The 18,466-nt window shown below is 40.9% G+C and overlaps 1 protein-coding gene and 1 long non-coding RNA gene across 3 annotated transcripts in view; both read left to right on the forward strand.

Moving 5' to 3' along the window:
* LOC127601184 (uncharacterized) overlaps positions 1–18,466 on the forward strand; it is a 130,698-nt gene that overhangs the window by 97,325 nt on the left and 14,907 nt on the right. The gene's annotated exons all lie outside the window — the stretch shown is intronic.
* The window catches only part of si:dkey-246i14.3 (ephrin A4), a 40,493-nt gene that overhangs the window by 16,776 nt on the left and 5,251 nt on the right, over positions 1–18,466 (forward strand). For both annotated transcript variants that reach the window (XM_052066231.1, XM_052066230.1), the window contains exons 2-3: positions 8,735–9,033; positions 13,548–13,616. In XM_052066231.1, the coding sequence (XP_051922191.1) occupies positions 8,735–9,033; positions 13,548–13,616 (368 nt within the window). The remainder of the gene's footprint in view (positions 1–8,734; positions 9,034–13,547; positions 13,617–18,466) is intronic.

The raw sequence follows: 18,466 nt of genomic DNA on the forward strand, positions 1-18,466 counted from the left end.
AAACGTACTCATGCTACAAAGACATTTGACAAATGACATTCTGGTTTATAATTGGAGTAGAAAGTTGCCCGTGAGCCATGATTCTCAAGATTATTTCGATATCAAAATTAGGCCTGAGCAATTTCATCCGTTTTTATAATGTGTCCTTTTATTTGGGGCCGAGAGTCAATTGGAGCCTCTCCTGGATGATTTGGGTGAAAGACTGTACCCGTGACTGGTCATCAGCCAGTCGCAAGGTGCATGTGGACAACCACTCACGCTCGCTATGGAATCACTGTTACGTAACTGACAACCACGATAAATGAGAAATTGATTTACCGATGAAAAAAAATACTATATATATATTTGAGTTTTAAAACAAAAATTTGAATTTCAAAAAAAAATTCTAATTCAAAAAAATGCAAATATATTAAGGGGACGACCCCTTGTCAAAATGTTGAAAAATATGATCAAATCTGAAATCTCCCAGTGTCCCACAAGGTTCCAATTATTAAGTTCATAGTCAAAAAAGTAACAGATGAGCCAGGTAAAAAGAACTTATTGGAATGTTAATATAAGATCTGAAATGATTCCATAAAGCACATATTAAGAGACCCAAATATATCCAATTTGATTCATTAATTAAAAGAAAAAAAATGTAATGCTCAGTTGCCCTGATGGAAGATCGAACTAGGCCAAAAGTGGCCATACTCTGCCCCCGTGCTCGAATATTCTTTCCTTGGGTATAGTTGCAGCCTTGTGAACTGTGGCCTTCAACTTGGAGTTGCGCGCGCGTTGCACTTTTCCAGTCGGATGACTGGCATTTCCGACGTTATTGGTTTCCAGGAATGCGGTACAAATGCACTTCCTGCCAAACTTGGTGGAAGCGCGCACATTCATGTTGGGGATTTACAAATAAATAAAATCCGGAAACCATTTGTTCTTTCCTGCACGTCGTGATTGCTTCGCTGGGTAAAGCTAAGAATCTTATGAAGGCATATCTCTGTGTTTGAAGGGAGGAAGGAGGGTGTAGCAAGAGATTTTCCGTAGGCGGTTGGACGGCAGGGGGTCCCCAGATGGTCCGGGGTGGGGGGGGGGGGGGGTGGAGTTTCTTGTTTGTGCGGGTCGAGAGGCGTAAGCACCACATTAGACACAACACTGGTGTTTGGGCTCGGCGAAGGCTCAGTGTATGTGGGAGGGGGTGCGCAGCTGATAAGAGGGGAGGGAGGTGAGGCGGGGTTGACCTGATTCTACTCCCGTTTACATGTCAATTGTACAGAAACACTGCAAAGGAAAAAGAGCGTCAGACTTCTCGGACTCTGCAAGTTATTCTGATGAAGGAAATCCTGTTGAGCATACTGTAGGGTCATTGAGTCTGCATAGAATATGGGATGGGAATCTTTTTCGACTTTCCCCGCATTAAATCTTTTTTGTTTGTTTTTTTTCCCCCATCTGACAACCAACAAGAGTCCCATGTAGTGCACTAAAATTAGTTTAAAACTGACATTTTTGGGGTTGCCTGAACAACCCAACCCAAATCGCTTTGACATTATGCAAAGGCCAGCATTTTTTTTTCTGTCTTTTTTTTTTTTGTGGCTGTAACATTTCCGCCTAGTTTGGGGGAGTGTGCGTTGTTTTTGGTGTGTGTCATTGCGTAAAAAAAAAAAGTGGTTTGATGCTGAGTTGTTCTTGTGATTTCCTAAAAGCACCCTTCTTATAAGCGCAGTAGGATTATGCAGTATGAAATAGTAGCCCCGCTTGCAAGCAAGCGCACCACCTGCTTAATCCCTTCGCCTTTATTTGTTTTGAGCCTCCTGCTGATGAACGGGAAGGACTCGTTTCAGTTTCAGGGTTACATTTCCGAAAATGATCTGATTATTAGCTTTGACGTGTGACATTGACGCGTTTCCAAATCTCTCGAGAGAATTCCTGTGTTAATTGACTCTTAATTTGATTGCCCCCACCCACACACAAAAAAACAATTGCTGTCTCTGCTCATGTTCTAATTTGAAAACTTTATTCAGATTAGATTTGAGTTGACGTTTTCTGTTGTTCAAAGTTGCCAAGGTCATTTCACATCTCAGTCATGAAGGATTTAGATGTTGAAAAATTGGTAACAGGAGGGAGCCGTTTCAATACGATCGCGTTGCTACCAATCAGTCCTAAGGTGATTAGGACAAGGGATGAGTGATAACCATAATCTATTTGATCACTGAGGATTCTGTCGATTTATTGTTGATTAAGCGCTTGATAGTGCAATTTAGTCAAAATGATTCTGTCTCAGTTGTTTTTTGTCGAAAGAAGTCATCAGCTGTGAGCTGGGGGAGGGGAAGGGTGGGGTGGGGGCAGGAGGGTTGTGGATGCTCCACAAAATTAGTAATGAAGCCATTGCTTTGCAAATCTGCTCCGGAAAGGAAAAAATAATTCTGGGCCTTGAAATAAATATTACTGTCAAAATGCTACTCGCTGGTGAGGAAACACGGGCTGAATAATGATGCATTCCTCTTATGACAGTACAATTTTCCAATAGCATATCATTATAATATTATAAAATAACAACCATACAGTGTCATCACAATATCAATGTCACAATACAGTAATTATTTCCCATTATGTGTTGCATGAAGCAAAAAAGTTGTTTAGTTATTTTAAATGCACATTTCTCTTTTGTTTTATGTTTAGTTTGACGGCGAATTTCAACTGGGAGTGGCATGAAACACCTTGAAACTTCTTTCCTCTCCCTCCCCTTTTGTTAAATTGTTTATTATCTGCAAAATTGCTGCTTCTTGCGAAGTGTGTTGAGTTCGCAGAAATTTTTACTCGGGTCACTCGTATCTCTATGGCACCACTGTACTCGTGCTGTGCCTTTGTCGTGATCTGACGACCTAATATAGTACTTCTCGTCCGCCGCAGCATACTCCAGTTAAGTGATGCCTCAGCCAAGGCGCAGCAGTGACCACAGCGGCTGAGTTAACAGTAGAGTTAGTCAGTCTCTCCCCCTTCTGCTGTGCTTGACCACGACACAACTGTCGGCGCCACCGAGTCTTCCACGCCTCCCACCATCCCCGCACAAACTTTAACTTTAGCACGTATGCACGAAAAAGCATTCTTTTGCCCCCGGGGATTTTGCAGTTTCTCACTGTAGATTTTTTTTTTTTAAGTCCACGAGTTGATGGCGGTCGGCTGGTGTTCAGTGTGCATGATGATGCTGTTCTGTATTCCTGAGACCATGTTGTGGGATTGTTGCTCCTTTAATTATTCTCTCATATTAAACGATCAAAGGTCCCCGCCACGGTGGAATCTCTGCACATCATTAGAATGGAACACGCACACTACGCATTACCACCGCTGTGTGTACGCACAGTAACACTGACACACATTCAAGGCTTACCTATGATGCTCCAGTTGGTCTTTTGCTAAAAACCAAGCTCAGGGAAGCTTTGTTATTTGCGGTGGGGGATTGGGACCAAGCCCTCAATTTTCACACCGGATGGACAAGAAAGTGTCTTCACTGAATCTGAAATGCATGTTTTGGGAATTCTGGAGAAGAAAATCACAATTATCCAGGGGCTCATACCAGCGAACTCCATACAGCAAGGCTGCAATCGAGATAAGAGTCAGAAAACTCAGAACAGTGAGGCAAATATTCAAACCAGGAAAGCAGTGATTCCCCAAAACTGGTCAAAGATACCTTATTTGTAGTAAATGGATACATTTTGTGAAAATGAAATTTAAAAAGCAAAAATGGATAACACACATTATGATTTACCACAGTTCGCTATTGTCTACTTTAATTTTATTTTAATGAGAAGGATTTATTTGCTACAAATAATTATGGCCTGACGATCTGGATTTTGGCGGTTTTGGCCGATTTAATTAGAAAAAAATGTACGGCACATGAAATTTTAAAAAACTTCCCTGAATGCATTTCAATGGACCTCAGTTATACGCATATTTTCGCTATTTGCGAGCTAACCTTTTCAGCTCCCAGAATGCAATGCATTTCATTAATGAATTTGGGATATAAATCCTTGTAATAGGTGTGTTTGTGTTACCAGAGGTGTGTGTGTCAATTTTGACACATTTGTTGTTTTTATTGACTAATTGTTTTTTTTTGGGTTTTTTTTTTTTTAACCAACCGTGACCTTAGGTCAAATTAAATTTTTAAAGGCCATAATCGCACGAATTAATCGGAAGTCGATTAATCGCTATGGCCCTACCATTAATCCGCCTTTGATTAAAAGCTCTTCCACTAGATGGCGCAAGGGGCAATTAACCCATGTATCCACACCTTTCTATTTGTTTTATACTCAACTGAACAGGTTTAGATTTCGTTCTGAATGAGCTTGTAGGTAACGTGAGACTAGCAAGATCAGCATTATTTCAGTAATATACTGTATATATATATATATATATATATATATAATTTTTTTGGGGGGGGGTTGTTTGTTTCGTGTTGTTATATATTTAGAATCTGGAATATGTCCCTTGGCTCATTACAGATCATTACTGCTCGTTACTGCACTCGACCATCAAACCAAAAAATGTATTTAAAATGAAAAAGAAAAAAACTCATAAAACTGGGAAATTATGGGACTCTGTTCTGAGGTGGTCAATCATGTTATCCAAAGTCTGGTTTGAAAATTTCACTTTTGAGTTATAATTGCATTTGGACATTAAAAAAATCCGGGGGTCATGCTCAAGATGACGCTCTGTCACTAAACCGCACCACCCATAATGCAGGCTGCACTGTCACCACTCTGCTACACGCTGGCTGCCTGGCAGGCAGGAGCCGAGTGTAATTGAGGTGATCGTGAACCAACCAGGCCTTGGCGAGGACTTGGTGTGGGCGTGTGTGTATGTTTGTGGTGTTGGTTAGGGGGAAGACGGCTGACAGGTTGACAACGGTAGAGCATGTTGTTGCTGTAATTGCTGGCATGCATATGGTGCAGGATGCTATTTAGAATGCTATGCTATTAAGAATCGCTTCCTCAGCACAGTTCAGTTGTATTTCACTTTTTAACATCATATAATTGCATTTTATCTTTTAAAAACCATTTACCCTGGTACATTTTTATGAACTTCAGATTTTTATCCAGGATTCAAAAAACACTTTTTTGGGGGGTGGGGTTGGATTTTGACGAGCCCCTGGGATAGAGAGGATGCATTCTCGGAAGAACGCATGAGAGTTGAGCGTGCCGTTAGCAAAGCAGGGAAGCTCTGTTTGCCTTTTTTACTCAAGTCCTCGGTCATCCACATCCTCCTCCTGGACGTTCGTTCTCCCTGGCTGACTTTCCCCTCTCTCCTCCGCTCTGTCACCCCTCTAAAAAGGCTCCCACTGACAGACCTGACCCTTCATGAGCCACATCCGGACCCTCTCTGTATTTTTTTTGTTTGTTTGTTTTGGGGTGGGGGGTTCCTCTCCCACCCTTGTTCTCCATTCAAAGAGAAGTCTAATTAAAGTCTTCCACTTGCTTTTTCTCTCCGATAGTCTGCACTTGTTGACTCTCTGGTGTCACTAATTAAAACGGTTAACTTTTCTTTTCTTTTTAATTTTTTTTTTTTTTTACCTGTTGGTTCGTTCTCATTTCCTAATTAGAGGTAGTTGCTATTATGTTGACTATTTTGCATGTGGTGAGCATGTCTATCTCAAAAGTCCAGCCTCTACATTGCCCAGCGGTGTGAATGTGAAGTTGAATAGTCGGCTTTCTCTGTCAGCACTAAGATTAACATGTGAATAAGTCCAAGGTCAATCTAGATTTCATTGATCCCCAAACGGTGTAGAGAATGGATGGATGGGTGTTTTGAATACTCGGCAATGTTGGCAACCACTTGCAAATCCATTGATTTACTGGCATCGCTTTATAAAAGAGGGCGCAATTTATTCAAGGTACAGCGTTGGAGAAACTTCGCCGGACAGCAACTTAAAGTTTGTCCATGTGGCTTTTATCCGTAGGGTAAACGGTATGTCAGGCTAGTGAGTTGGTATCACTGCTGTATTATCGGCACATTTTTACAATTAGGAGTACAGATGCACAGTGTCGACATGAATGACTCCATCGGTCCAAGAAGATTGCGCCAATGTGAAGGATGAGGTTGTGTGCTTGAAACATAGGGACAGGAAATGTGGTGAATGGTGTTTCTGTGAGCGAAGAAACTAAAGTGCATTTGCAGTTGATACAATTGTGTTTGAGTTGAGGCAATACCCAGTGGTCCCCCCCAAAAAAAACACACTTGCTCCAGGAGGTACCAAAGGTGCAGGAATAAACGAGCATTGACTCAGTCAGTGAAATTTCACTCTATTCAGTGAAAATGTTAGCTTCCTTAACTTCCATGCGACTGAAAATTTTTGAGGTTTTTTTGTAACCAGGGGAGACGCATCACAAGGGACCATGCAGTTCATAGGCATGCGCACACTGTGGAACCTCACTCCATTCGGTGAGCACCGGTAACGGCACTAGTGTCGGTAGTGGTGCAGCCCTACTCTTATGTGGCTCGCTCGTGATTGATAGAAAAAAATAATGAGCAGTTTTGTTGATCAGCCGGAATGTAATCATTTTAAGTGAATGGAGTGACGTCCCACAGGTTGAGTGAACACCGACTGTTTGCTTTTTCACTTCAACAAGAATCCTACCTCTTGCAACACTTAAACTGCCTTTTATTTTTTATTTTTTAATCAAGTCAGAGCCCTACCATTTGCCACAATTGCCGTTTTGAAGTCTCAGTCACATTGCATCATCCCTCTCAGTGACTCTCACCATAACCTTTTCCATTTCTAGTCTTTTCCTGTTTCTCCTTTTCACACTCGTTCTTTATTATTCTTCAACCAACTTCCTTAAGCCTTGCCTCAGTCATGGCCCATATTCGATTATACACCGGTAACATTTAATAGACTATATCTTACAGGAAGCGAGGAATCGGAAATCTACATTATGCACCTCTTCTGTTGTAATCATGCCGTCATGTCCACGGGTTGTTATTGTGCCGAAAGCCAGTCAACCTCGACGGAGGCTGTGCTGGTACATGCCAATCATTTCTGCATGTACACTCTTGTCTGTGCTTATTTGCACTTTACAGATCGAAGCAAGCAATCCAGACAGTTTTTTTTTTTTTACTTGAACTCCTCTCAGTGGTCATGATTAGCATTGATGTGTGTTTTAGCGTCACTTTCCTGACACTTTGGTAACTCTAAAATATTGCCTTTCCAACACACAAAAAAAGAAATCCATTCCTGAGCCGGAGGTACCAACATTCCACAAAGCATTTAGGAATGTCTGAATACCCTTTATCTGCTTAATTGCTTTCTCTTTCCATTCAGTCTCCTATTACCCTGTATAAGTGTCTAAGCAAAGCCTCAGTCCATTGTGGCAATTCTTAACCGACCTTTTGCAGACTTGAGGGATCATTCCTTCATGCCAAAGCCCCCCCAAAAAATCCCTATTGATTTTAAATGATATGCGTCACAAAAGCGAGGAGAGAGCCCCGGCTGCGATTCAAATTGCTACACATTGCTTTCCAGCGCTTGGCCGCTCACAATTTCCAACTTGTCTCCCATCAGACTTAGAGGGGTAATGGATCTGTGCCAAAGCAAGAGCCCTATTGATTTTCAATTGCATCTAGCCCGATCCATAAGATTTGGAGGGTAACATTCAGATGGTTACGCGTTCTGCCGGGCACCCATGATCTTGAAAAGTAAGGCCTTAATTGTATTGTCAAAACAAGAAACCTGCTGATTTCAAATGGCAAATGATAATGGATTGAATCATTGACGCACATTAAGTGGGGTTTTGTTATCTGGGGCAGGCCTCGACTGCTGGGCGCTAGGACACTTGAGGAAAAGCTTAACCTCTTCTGGAAAAAAAAATTATATATATATATATATATATATATATATATATATATATATATAAAACTAAGGTAACTTTAGCAAGGCAAATAAATTTATCGATTTGTTTTAGGTCCTATGAGGCACATTGTACCAAAAGCACAACAGAATGAGAAAAATGAAGAACGTCATTCTAATTGCTAAGCTAACTTTTGCCAGGCCCAATAACATTTTAGGTCCTACGAGGCTCATTGTACAAAAAGTATTTTTAACACTAAAATACTTCAACTGGGCAATTGAATATTTTGTAGATATTGTGTGACTCACTGTGCAGAAAGTGTAGCTGCCTGAAGGGAGGAAAAACATACATTTTAAACCCTGAAATTTACATGAGCGAAGTTGTATTTTTAGGAGCTACGAGAATCCTTATTTTAGGTAAAACGACTTTATGTTTAGCTATTAGCTGTAGCGTGAGCATGAAAATGGTGGAGAAATCCAGGATGCCTCAGATACTGGATGACTAAATTTCCTTGATTGACTTGGGGAGGGTGGGGGGGTGATATATTGGTTTCTTTGTGCATTTGTTTTAAACGGGCAGACAAATGTCTTTTTTTATTTTGTTTAGTACAACAACTTAAGGTGTAGCTGATCTCATCTCAACCTAATTTACAGAACATACTAATTGAGACTGAATCAGTGGGGCAGTTGGCTAGCTCGCTGGCCAGCGAGCTAGCTCGCTACAGGAAGCCAGGAATCGGTCGCTATTGTGACCAACTCTCCCAAAGCAAATAGCAAGTATTTCTTGCTATTTTGCTTCAGTTGTGCTTAAACTTGATTTAAATGGATCCACATAATGTTCAACCTTTTAATAATTATGGTCATTTGGTGAAGAGTTATAAATAATCCTGTTTTTGTCATTCTTTCTTCCAGGTTAACAGCAGGCGAACTGTCCATCCAGGTGAATCTGAATGACTACCTGGACTTCTACTGTCCTTACTACCCCAGCAAGCAGATACTGGGCCCCAGGCAGCCGGAGACACTGGCTCTCTACCTGACAGAAGAGGCCGCCTTCCAAGGCTGCGTGGAGACGACAGCAGCCATCAAGCGGTGGGAATGCAACACCCCTTTTGCTCCGTTCGGCTCGGTGCGCTTCTCAGAGAAGATCCAAAGATTCACCCCTTTCTCGCTGGGATTTGAGTTTCTGCCAGGGCGGCACTACTATTATAGCTGTGAGTATGATGCATGTGTATGACTGTGTGTGGGCACTGATCCAAGGAACATGAAGGCTTGCCATTGTTTAGAATTGTTTTGAGTCTTGATGATCTATTCAAGAAAATATGCTGTGCTTGAATAACCTGGTATGCTGTTTACAGCCTATTAACTTACTCGGTTATATATATATATATGTATGTATATTTTTTTTACTTGAGGAAAACACTGTTCTAGTTATTTTACATTTTATTTCGTATTAAAATTATATTGCATGGCTATTGTGTAAGCTAATAATATCAATCATAGACAACCCAACTTAGATTTTTTATTTCTTTTCAAATACGAATCGTCACTTGACTTTTTTGTTTTTGATCTTGATACAAACAATAATTTGAGTTCTATTCTTTCTGCAATCTGGTTATTACCATTTCCAGTTTAAGTTAAATGTAAACCTAAACGTCAACCAGAGGTTTAAACAAACCACCTAACCCTGATGTACAAAAGTACGCTAGCTTAATACTAACCCACAATGCAAAACGCCATAGCGGGCCTAACAAAACTCGTATTGATTCTGCTGTAGTTATAACCCTTTAAGCAATGGAGATTTGAACACAAATGATGCAGCACCACATGTAGACAGACGATAGAAGAATGCTCACGGGAATCTATTCTTTATCCTTTGAAACCCTTAAACAGTGAATATTTGAGTCAGGTTACCCTACAAAAAATTGCCAACACTGAAGAGCTGCACAAGCTTCCCTCATAAAACCCACTGTAAAAGGAATGTTTTGAGTAACAAACATAACTGAAGCTACGCTGAGATAAAGTCAAGCTCACTTGCGGTATACATTCTTCTCACTGTATTCCATCCACCTGTACTTCATGCCTCAACAGAAAATAATGGCAGATAAAGGACATCTTGTCGTCGGTAAAACCTTTTTTTTTCCCCTTTTTAAGACGACTTGTCAGTTTGAGCAAGAGAAGTGGGTGGACATGAGACAAGGCAGGGATGAAAGGAGTGAAGAGAATACATGGTGAGCATCAGTGACACGCTGTAACACACAGTGAAAGACTGAGAGACGGCAAAGTGAGGAACAATTTGAAGATCAATACAGGCAAACTGAAGGAGGGAAGAGTGGGCGCTGTACAACTTGGAAGTTCTAATGCCCCAAATGTTGAAGTTGGACCAACATTTTGGTGTGATGTTAGTGCCTCATGACGCTTTTTACTGCTTCTGTTTCAGCATGTTTCTATTTCATAGGTTTTTTTTTTTTTTTTTTTTTTTTTTTTTTGGTGACCATTCCTTTTGGCTTGATGGCACTTGCAGCTCTAGCCAGATATTTACTAGCGTTATGTGTCAAATGATTTTCATTTGGATGCCCTACCCTGATCCACGATAAAAGTTTGATTGCCTGTCAATTATTTAAAATGGAACTGTACCCAAAACTATGATCCCACAACCCTTGGATATAATGTTAAATTCATCTTGCATCAATATATATATATATATATATATATATATATATATATATATATATATATATATATATATATATATATATATATATATATATATATCGCTTAGATTAGATTTAGACTTTGATTTATTAATTTTGCTTTTCTAGTTGCACTGAGTGCAGACTTTGTTGTGACATGCAAGAATGCTAATTACTACTTTTCTATTAGCCTTTTTTTTTTTTTAGATTATTGACTTAGTTATGCATAGATACTAGACAGAGAACGATAATCTGCGCCGTTATTTGGCATTTAGCATCAGCCATTTTTTTCAATCGGGTCAGAATTGATTTAAAAACTGTAGTTACATTTATAAGAACATCTCTGCACTTTTTTGTTTTTGTTTGACAGTAGAACAAAGATAACTGAAAGTTTAACATTTTTAAGATGAACCTTTTAAGATATGCTGATGTCCATGGGAGCTCCCTCAACTTGTTTGAGAGAGCAGGGGTGCGTCAAACTCATTTTGTCATGGGCCACCTTACAGTTATGCTTTCCCTCGGTGGGCCGTTAAAACTGTGAAAACATAAAAACGTTTAATCACCTCTTTGTATTTATTACATATAAAGTACATAAGTAATTGACTGGTAACTGGTTCAAGTTCATAGAAAAAAAAATTCTTGAAATATCTCAACATTATTGTTGATTAAATATGATGATTCGAGATTTTACAAAGCATCATGAAAGTTGACATGCTTTATTTGAGGCTACGTAGATTGATGTGGTGGACCAGATCTGGCCCCCGGACCTTGTGTTTGAGACCTGCAAGTTAGAGTTTTTGCCAGGTTTGTTTTTGCTCCGTTGCGTGGCTATTAAAATGGTCAAGCTAACAAACGACAAAGGTTGTAGTGCTTGAGAGTTTGATCATGAACCTTTTATTTTTTTCACTATCAAATTATTTGTAAGCCGTTTATTTGTTTAGTCACGTTGAAAGATTATTTCGTAAACTTGCACCACACGCACTAGCAAACCGGACCTCTCTCTGCATCATTGTGAAGTTTACAACCTTGCTTTCTCCGGCAATCGACCCCAAAAAGTAGCCTCCTTGCTGTTGGCTGACAAGCCAGTTGGCTAATGATAGCTACGCCTCTGCTAAAATGGTGCCTTAGATGGAGCAGAAAAATATGCTCATACGCCTGTTTTCAACAAATACTTTGACAGAAAAAAATTGCGAGGAGCTGAATGCTAAGTTGCAAATCAGGGGGGGGTTACTGTATAGAGTAAAGATTTAGGCTGCTCCTTTAGCGGCTGGTTGCTTGTCACTTGTGATCGAAAAGTAGTGCTATTGAAACATTTTCTCTGAAATTAGTGGTTGATTTCATGTACCACTCGTGTGACAGTTAATGTGTACCATTTGGAAAACTGTAGCATAGTGGGAGAGCAAACAAAAGCAAGCATCTTTCCATAAATTACTCGTGTAGTAGGTCTGACAATGGAGCTTTGTTGGACTATAAAAGCGCAGCTCCGCATTCATGTATATTATGTAAACACATACACAATCCGTGGGCCATTGTGCTTGTTGGGCCACTTCAGAGAAAAGCAACAATGGAAAGTAGCCCCCCCCTCTAAAACCCACCACCTCTGCGCCGGATTGGACCACTTTGGGCTCTGAGTGTTTGTGTTTGGCCAACATGAGTGATAAAGTTGGTCCAAATATGCGTCTCTTGTGTTTAGTGTGCGCCACTGGACAGACTATAAAGGCATTATGACAACAATGGTGTTACATACACTAATTCCATTAGTGGCTTCAGTCTGAAACCGGCTCAGCTCGTCTGCTCCCACACACAGGCCGCCAACTCGGCGCTTCCTCCGATGGTATAGCCGTGTCATCTCAAAATAAAAATAGGTGAGGAGTTCAACTTAAAATTGCACGGCCGAAATTGAAAATAGCATCTTGAGTTACTGTGGCAACCTTCTTTCATCTGACAAGCCAAGCCTGCACCTGTTTTCATGATTAATCCGTCACGTGAAGTCTGACTAAAACTGATTGTATGAAATCCAAAGTGATATTTTCCATAGGAAATCATGTAAATGCAATTAATCAATTTCAGACACCCGCAAAATATGAACAAAAATACCTGACATTCAGGGTAATAGAGTTTCACAAACCCGTGTAAAATAAATGTGACTCATGAAGTGGATAAATGAACATTTAACACCACTTTTACCTTTATTGGAGACTGAATAATAAGACCTTAAAGTTTAAACTTTTAGAAATACTTCTTTGCTATAGTAGCTGGTCCAGCCAGGATGCCATGCGTTGTTAATTCTCACTTTTTCCACGCATTTTATCCCTTGAATTATGATATGATAGATGTCCTTAATGTCACTCAGTTCTATGAAGTGAAGTTACTGATAAATTAGCACGTACTTATTAGCCACTGCATTGGGTACACCTGCGCTATTTATAAATCCGTTGTAGGCTACCACAACCACCAATATCTTGTGAAATGAATACCTCTGACAGTGTTATTCTGTAGTGAACATTATTATCTTTGTAAAGGTAGAAAATTGAAGCAATCTCTTGTATCGCCTCCCGTAGTGTTTGCCGTTTATAAAAGAGAATGCGCTAGCTCTATGATTATATGCCATACCCTGTCATTTAATATGATTCCGATACAAAAATAGACGGTTGCGCACGCAGACTGCTCCGCTTGCCTATTGCGTCTGTAAATTATTCAGTTTGCACGCGTGTTTGTGTCGTACGAGGGATGCCGAATATTTTTTTTTCTTCTTTTACGATTCACTTGTAAAGATGAACGTGAGCGCTTGGGGGGTGGGGGGGGAATCACTCGTGATGGATTTGAAATGATTTATATTTAGCTGTAAAATCAGAATTGCTAGCTAAATAACGTGTGTTTAAGTGGCATAAATAAAGTGCAGCTGACTGGAGGTCCCGATCCAAAAATGAGGATCGTCCTCGCACTCTGTTGTGTGATGCGTTCAAGACCCGCGGGGAATTTTCATTAGCACCTTGCACTGAAGTCCTTCTCTGTCCTTCCTTGTTGTGGCTCAGCTCTGCGTGCAGACGAAGGCCCACCGCTGCCGTGTATGAAGCTGCGCGTCACCGTGTGCTGCGAGACCGGTGAGTGCGCGCCTCTTTTCATCAGCTCCCCATCTTCCATCGTCATTTCGCTCCCTCTGAACCGCCTCTCCCTCCCCCCCTCCTTTACCGCCACCTCTGCCTTTCATATTTTGACTATCAGGGCTCTTTTTCATGCAACTGTTGCCCTCATTTCCCCATCACCACTCAACACCAACTGTTTCATTTCCTCATGCCCTTTTTCATCATTTGAATTCCGAGATCCCTCGACTTAGAAGTGATCCGACTTGAGAGTTTTCGACTGATTGCCTTTGACCTGCAAACAAAAATGTCAGGCTGCCTATTGGCATTCCAAATTAAAGATTAAACATCACAAAGATAATTACGTTGTGTATTTCACTGAACCATATTTTAGGAAAGTTCAGTTGCTTCACACTAGCACGTCAAGCAAAACTTTAGCATCCCATATTACAAACAATTTAATACTGTAGCCAGTTAGCTAAAGGCTAACAAACAACACAAAACACAATAGATGGGCCAACAAAACTTGCAAATGAGTTGCAGCCTTAATAACCCTTTAAACTATTGATAGTCAAACACAAATGGTGCAGCAACACAAAGTAGACAGTATAACAATAATCACTGGCATTAATGTATCCTCTGCGTTTAATATTACTGCATCTTAATGAGGCACTTGTGAAACTCGTTGATTGTCATCAGTATTAAACTGCACAGCAGAAGGAGCGTAGTGCCAGTGGGCATTAAATCATGATACATTCTATTTCATTGTGTTATTAAGTTTTATTAATACAATGCTGTCGAGTGCCATTTTTCCAAATAAAACAAAAATGTCATGGAAATAAATTCAATACCCCCACAACTAAAAATTCTTGATATTGTCAAACTATATAAAATATTTTCTTTTATTTTTAATTCATGTGCCCTCCTGCATCGACTGTCACCGTCATTCCCCTGCTCTCCGTCACGCAGCGTGAAATTCCCAGACGTGATCTAATCCAGAGCCCGCCTGGAGTAATGTTAGTCTTCCAGTCCACTGAGCTGCCCCTTTGCCTCGGTTTTGCTGTGGGAATCCTTGTGCCACTTGTTCGTGCGTGTGCGTCTGTGTGTGTTATTCATACATGGACCCCATTGCGTGTCGTTTGGTGATCTAATTTGGATGCGTGTGTGTGTGTGTGTGTGCGCGCGAGACGTCTGTCCCAGTTCCCATCCCAGTGCTATCTGCAGGGGGTTCCTCATCCCGGGCTGGGCCAGGGGCACTGGGGTCAAAGTTCAAAAAAATCTGTATTACTCGTAATTAAAGGGGGGGGGGGGGTAGAGAGGAGCCCTGGAATCGTCTCCTGATGTTTATCGTAGGTGCTTATTTGCAAAAAAATAAATGTTTGTTATATTCATGAACCTGCTCTTTATTCATTAGTATTATCGGTGTGTCTTGTGAGCCTGTCGAGATGGAATCAAATGCTCAGTGCAAGGCCCGTGAGGATACAAGAGCTCAATATTCAGCCTTTGCTGTGCTTGTAGTTGACCTTAAGAGCCGTTTCTATTTGAATCCCTCGTTTACTTGTCATTTTAAAGTACACAAGTACAGTCATAATAAAACACCCAAAATGTTAAATGTACATTTCTGACATTAGTTTTGCTTCTTTTAATTTTTTTAAATTCATTTAAATTCTGAGGTTTTATTTTAATTTCAATTCATCTCTAATGTATTTTAGGTCTATATTTCTATTTTTAAATTTGTACGTCATTACCTATTAATATTTTCTGAATGCACTCTGACATGGGATCAACTCGTGTCGTGATTCTGATGCTGGACTGGATTTTCATAGGTGTACAGAGTGAACCGTCCATTTCGTTTGCGTCGGATCACACAAACTTCAAGTGATTCTCCCACTTTTCTCCCCCCCCCCCCCCCCCCACATCTTGCTCTCATCCTGTCCCTTAACCAAAACTAATCCTGACTAAATTTGCCGCTTCCCGTCTCCTTTTCTTTCTCTCTCCTCCGCTCGTCTGTCGTTGCTCAAGTGGCACTAATCCTCCCCTTCCCTCTGTCTCCTACGCTGTCTTCGCCTCTCCTCCATCACGCCTCGTTTTATGATCTCTCGCTAGCCAAGCAAAACTAATCTGGGCGCCGCCTGTCCACGCCGGAGTTCCTACCGACTCCTCCCTCCTTGAGCCACTTCCCTCCCTGTTGGGATGCCATGCTTGGTCCGTGCCGTGCTGTGTGGCGATGGAGAGAATATTCGGTAGTACAACACCAAAGACAGAGGAGTGTGAAAGACGGATGAGTGTGTGGGGGGCGTGGGGAGTTGGAGGGTCTCTTGATGTTCATTAGGTGGTGTGGTAATGTTCCCAGCTCAAATTCTCCCTCCTGGCTCCTTCCTTGTTGGGTGGGTGTGTGTGTGTGTGTGTCTCACCTCGTAACACTCTCACTTGTCCTCCAACTCCCCTGAAACTAGTTTTTTTTTCTTCTTCTTTTTTCTGCCCCCCTGATTAACAGACAATTCCATGCAGGGATGCTCTGTTGTGGGCAATCATCTCTTGCTCGCTTTCTTACACACACACACCGACACACTTGCTGGTTTGAAGGGCAGCCACGGTGACATTGCTCCAAGGTCACTCAGCAGTCTCTATTCTCTCCTGTGCTCACGCCTGTGTGTTTATGGACTTAATTTAACCCCAAAACACACAACAGAGTGGACACAACTGATGCAGGAGGCTCTTAATGATGTGTGTGGGCGTGTGCTGCGATGTTAATTGCCGCCATCCTCTCGCACTGAATACTCGTGATGTGAATTTAAAGGAGTAGGTCTAAATCCTGACCAGTTAAAGTTTAGACACAGCTACTAATTTAAAAGAACGAGAAAGTATATAAAAAATTGTTACATACCATGAAAAGCAAAATAACTCATGATATGACAGCAAATTTGATATATATAAAACAATTCTTTATTATTATTATTTTTTTAACTCATGGATGTTTGTTTTATCTTCATATATGTCACCAAACATATTAAGCTCTTGTTTTTGTTTGGGATTTTCCCCAAATAGTTCGTTTTTGTTTCATTTGAACTTATGTTGTTCAATTTCAGTTTTCAAATAATTTGGAATGAGTTTTTACTGCAAGTTTGTTATTTTGTACTACTTTTTCAAATTATGTCAAACATGTTTTGGTTAGGCTTTGATTATTTCTAGTTTTTATAATATACTAGAAATATAGAATATTATTAGTATTTGGCAGTTGCAGTATTTGTCAATTTGGCAGTTGACAAATACTCAAATGGAGTATTTGTCAACTGCCAAATTAAAAAATCATAAATATTATGTAATTAAGTAAACTACAATTCTCAAATGTCTGACCCTCCTTTTTCCGAAGCCACCGATGTACATTAATATCAAAATAATCGTATTTAAAAAGAACCCCAAAAACTCATGACATGAAGAGACAGCGATGAAAACATAGGACAATTTCACTATAATTATATTTACTTTTTGCTGTTTTCTGAAGCTGAGCCATGATCGCTTGTTACCTGAGCAACTGTGATGTCATTTTCAGTCGACAGCATGTGTCAAAATGGCCGCCTCCTTAGATGGACAGAAAAAACAGGTGCATTTTACTGCTTAATTCATTTTCCACAAACGCAATATAAATCAAAATGCCATGTTCAGGCTGCATGGACGTATCATTGTCAAGAAAGATTTGGTGTTGACTTAAAAAAAAAAATACAACTGCAAAAGCCTTTCAAATGAGAGGTGAAAGTCTATTTGCCTGAATCCAACATTTGCAACTTACCACCACCTGGACGACTGAGAATCTCCACACAAAGTCCATTTTAAGCAATATGTTCCCTTTTATCTCGCGCGGCTCACTGACTGTAGTTCTGATTGACTTTATTTCATGCATCTGCTTGTTTCGCGTTAGCAGAATCTATTCACATCCACGATGACGCCCATTGCCACGACATGTCGAGATTGTCACTTGTGGTGTAAATGCAGCCTTTCGGTAGAGTTTTTGGTAAGATTTTGTCTTTTTTTTGTAGGTTTTTTTTTTCCCTTCCCCGCCCCACATCACGACTGGTACGAATGAAGTCAGAGAAGGCGCTTGAGCTAGCGTTGCATCAGCCAACGAGCCGTCCAATAGACAGGGCACTTTTTCCTCCCCACTCACCTTTTTCTTTCTTTCGCCGTCAACTTCTCCCCTAAAAACTGCTCCCGTTTTGTTTCGCCGCCTTCCTGCTGCGAGAAGCCATTAAGGAGCAACTTTGCTTTTGCTATAATTGATTCCTTTTCTCTTTCGGAATCTCCTCCCTTCTTTTCTTGTCATTCTCCCGCCGTGAGCCCCGTCTTTTTCACTTTGCAGAGCTTTTTTGGGAGGGATGGGGGGGTGGGGGGGGGGCGGTGATGGGAATGTCTTACATTGCTGCCTTTCTTTCACCCCACCAAATAAACCCGCCCTCCTCTTATCATGGCCGAATACCTTTGAACCCTCTGAACTGGAAACGCACACACACACGCACACACACACAAATGTTTCAACCCAGCTTTGCCGAATCTCCAAAACCCAACACTCAAACGCAAGCAGCTTTTTTGTTTGTTTTAAATTTGTCGAGTTCTTAAGATTTTGTTAGATTTTATTTTTTTTTAATACAGCGCTAAGCATGGTTGGTTAGCATTAGCTACCACGTTTGTAAAATGGCGGCGTACTCTGTGCTGGAAATGGGGGAACAGTGCAGCATCGTGCTTTTACGCGCACACACACACACACATGCACATTTAGACACGGTTGTGCTGCACGTTCCAGACTGCAGTGCGGAAAAAGAGCAGGGATGCCATCGCCGCCATCGCCATTTTGTGGTGAGGCTCGCCGCCTCCAC

This window comes from Hippocampus zosterae, chromosome 5, assembly GCF_025434085.1.
Source record: "Hippocampus zosterae strain Florida chromosome 5, ASM2543408v3, whole genome shotgun sequence".
NCBI classification, from domain to species: Eukaryota; Metazoa; Chordata; class Actinopteri; order Syngnathiformes; family Syngnathidae; genus Hippocampus; species Hippocampus zosterae.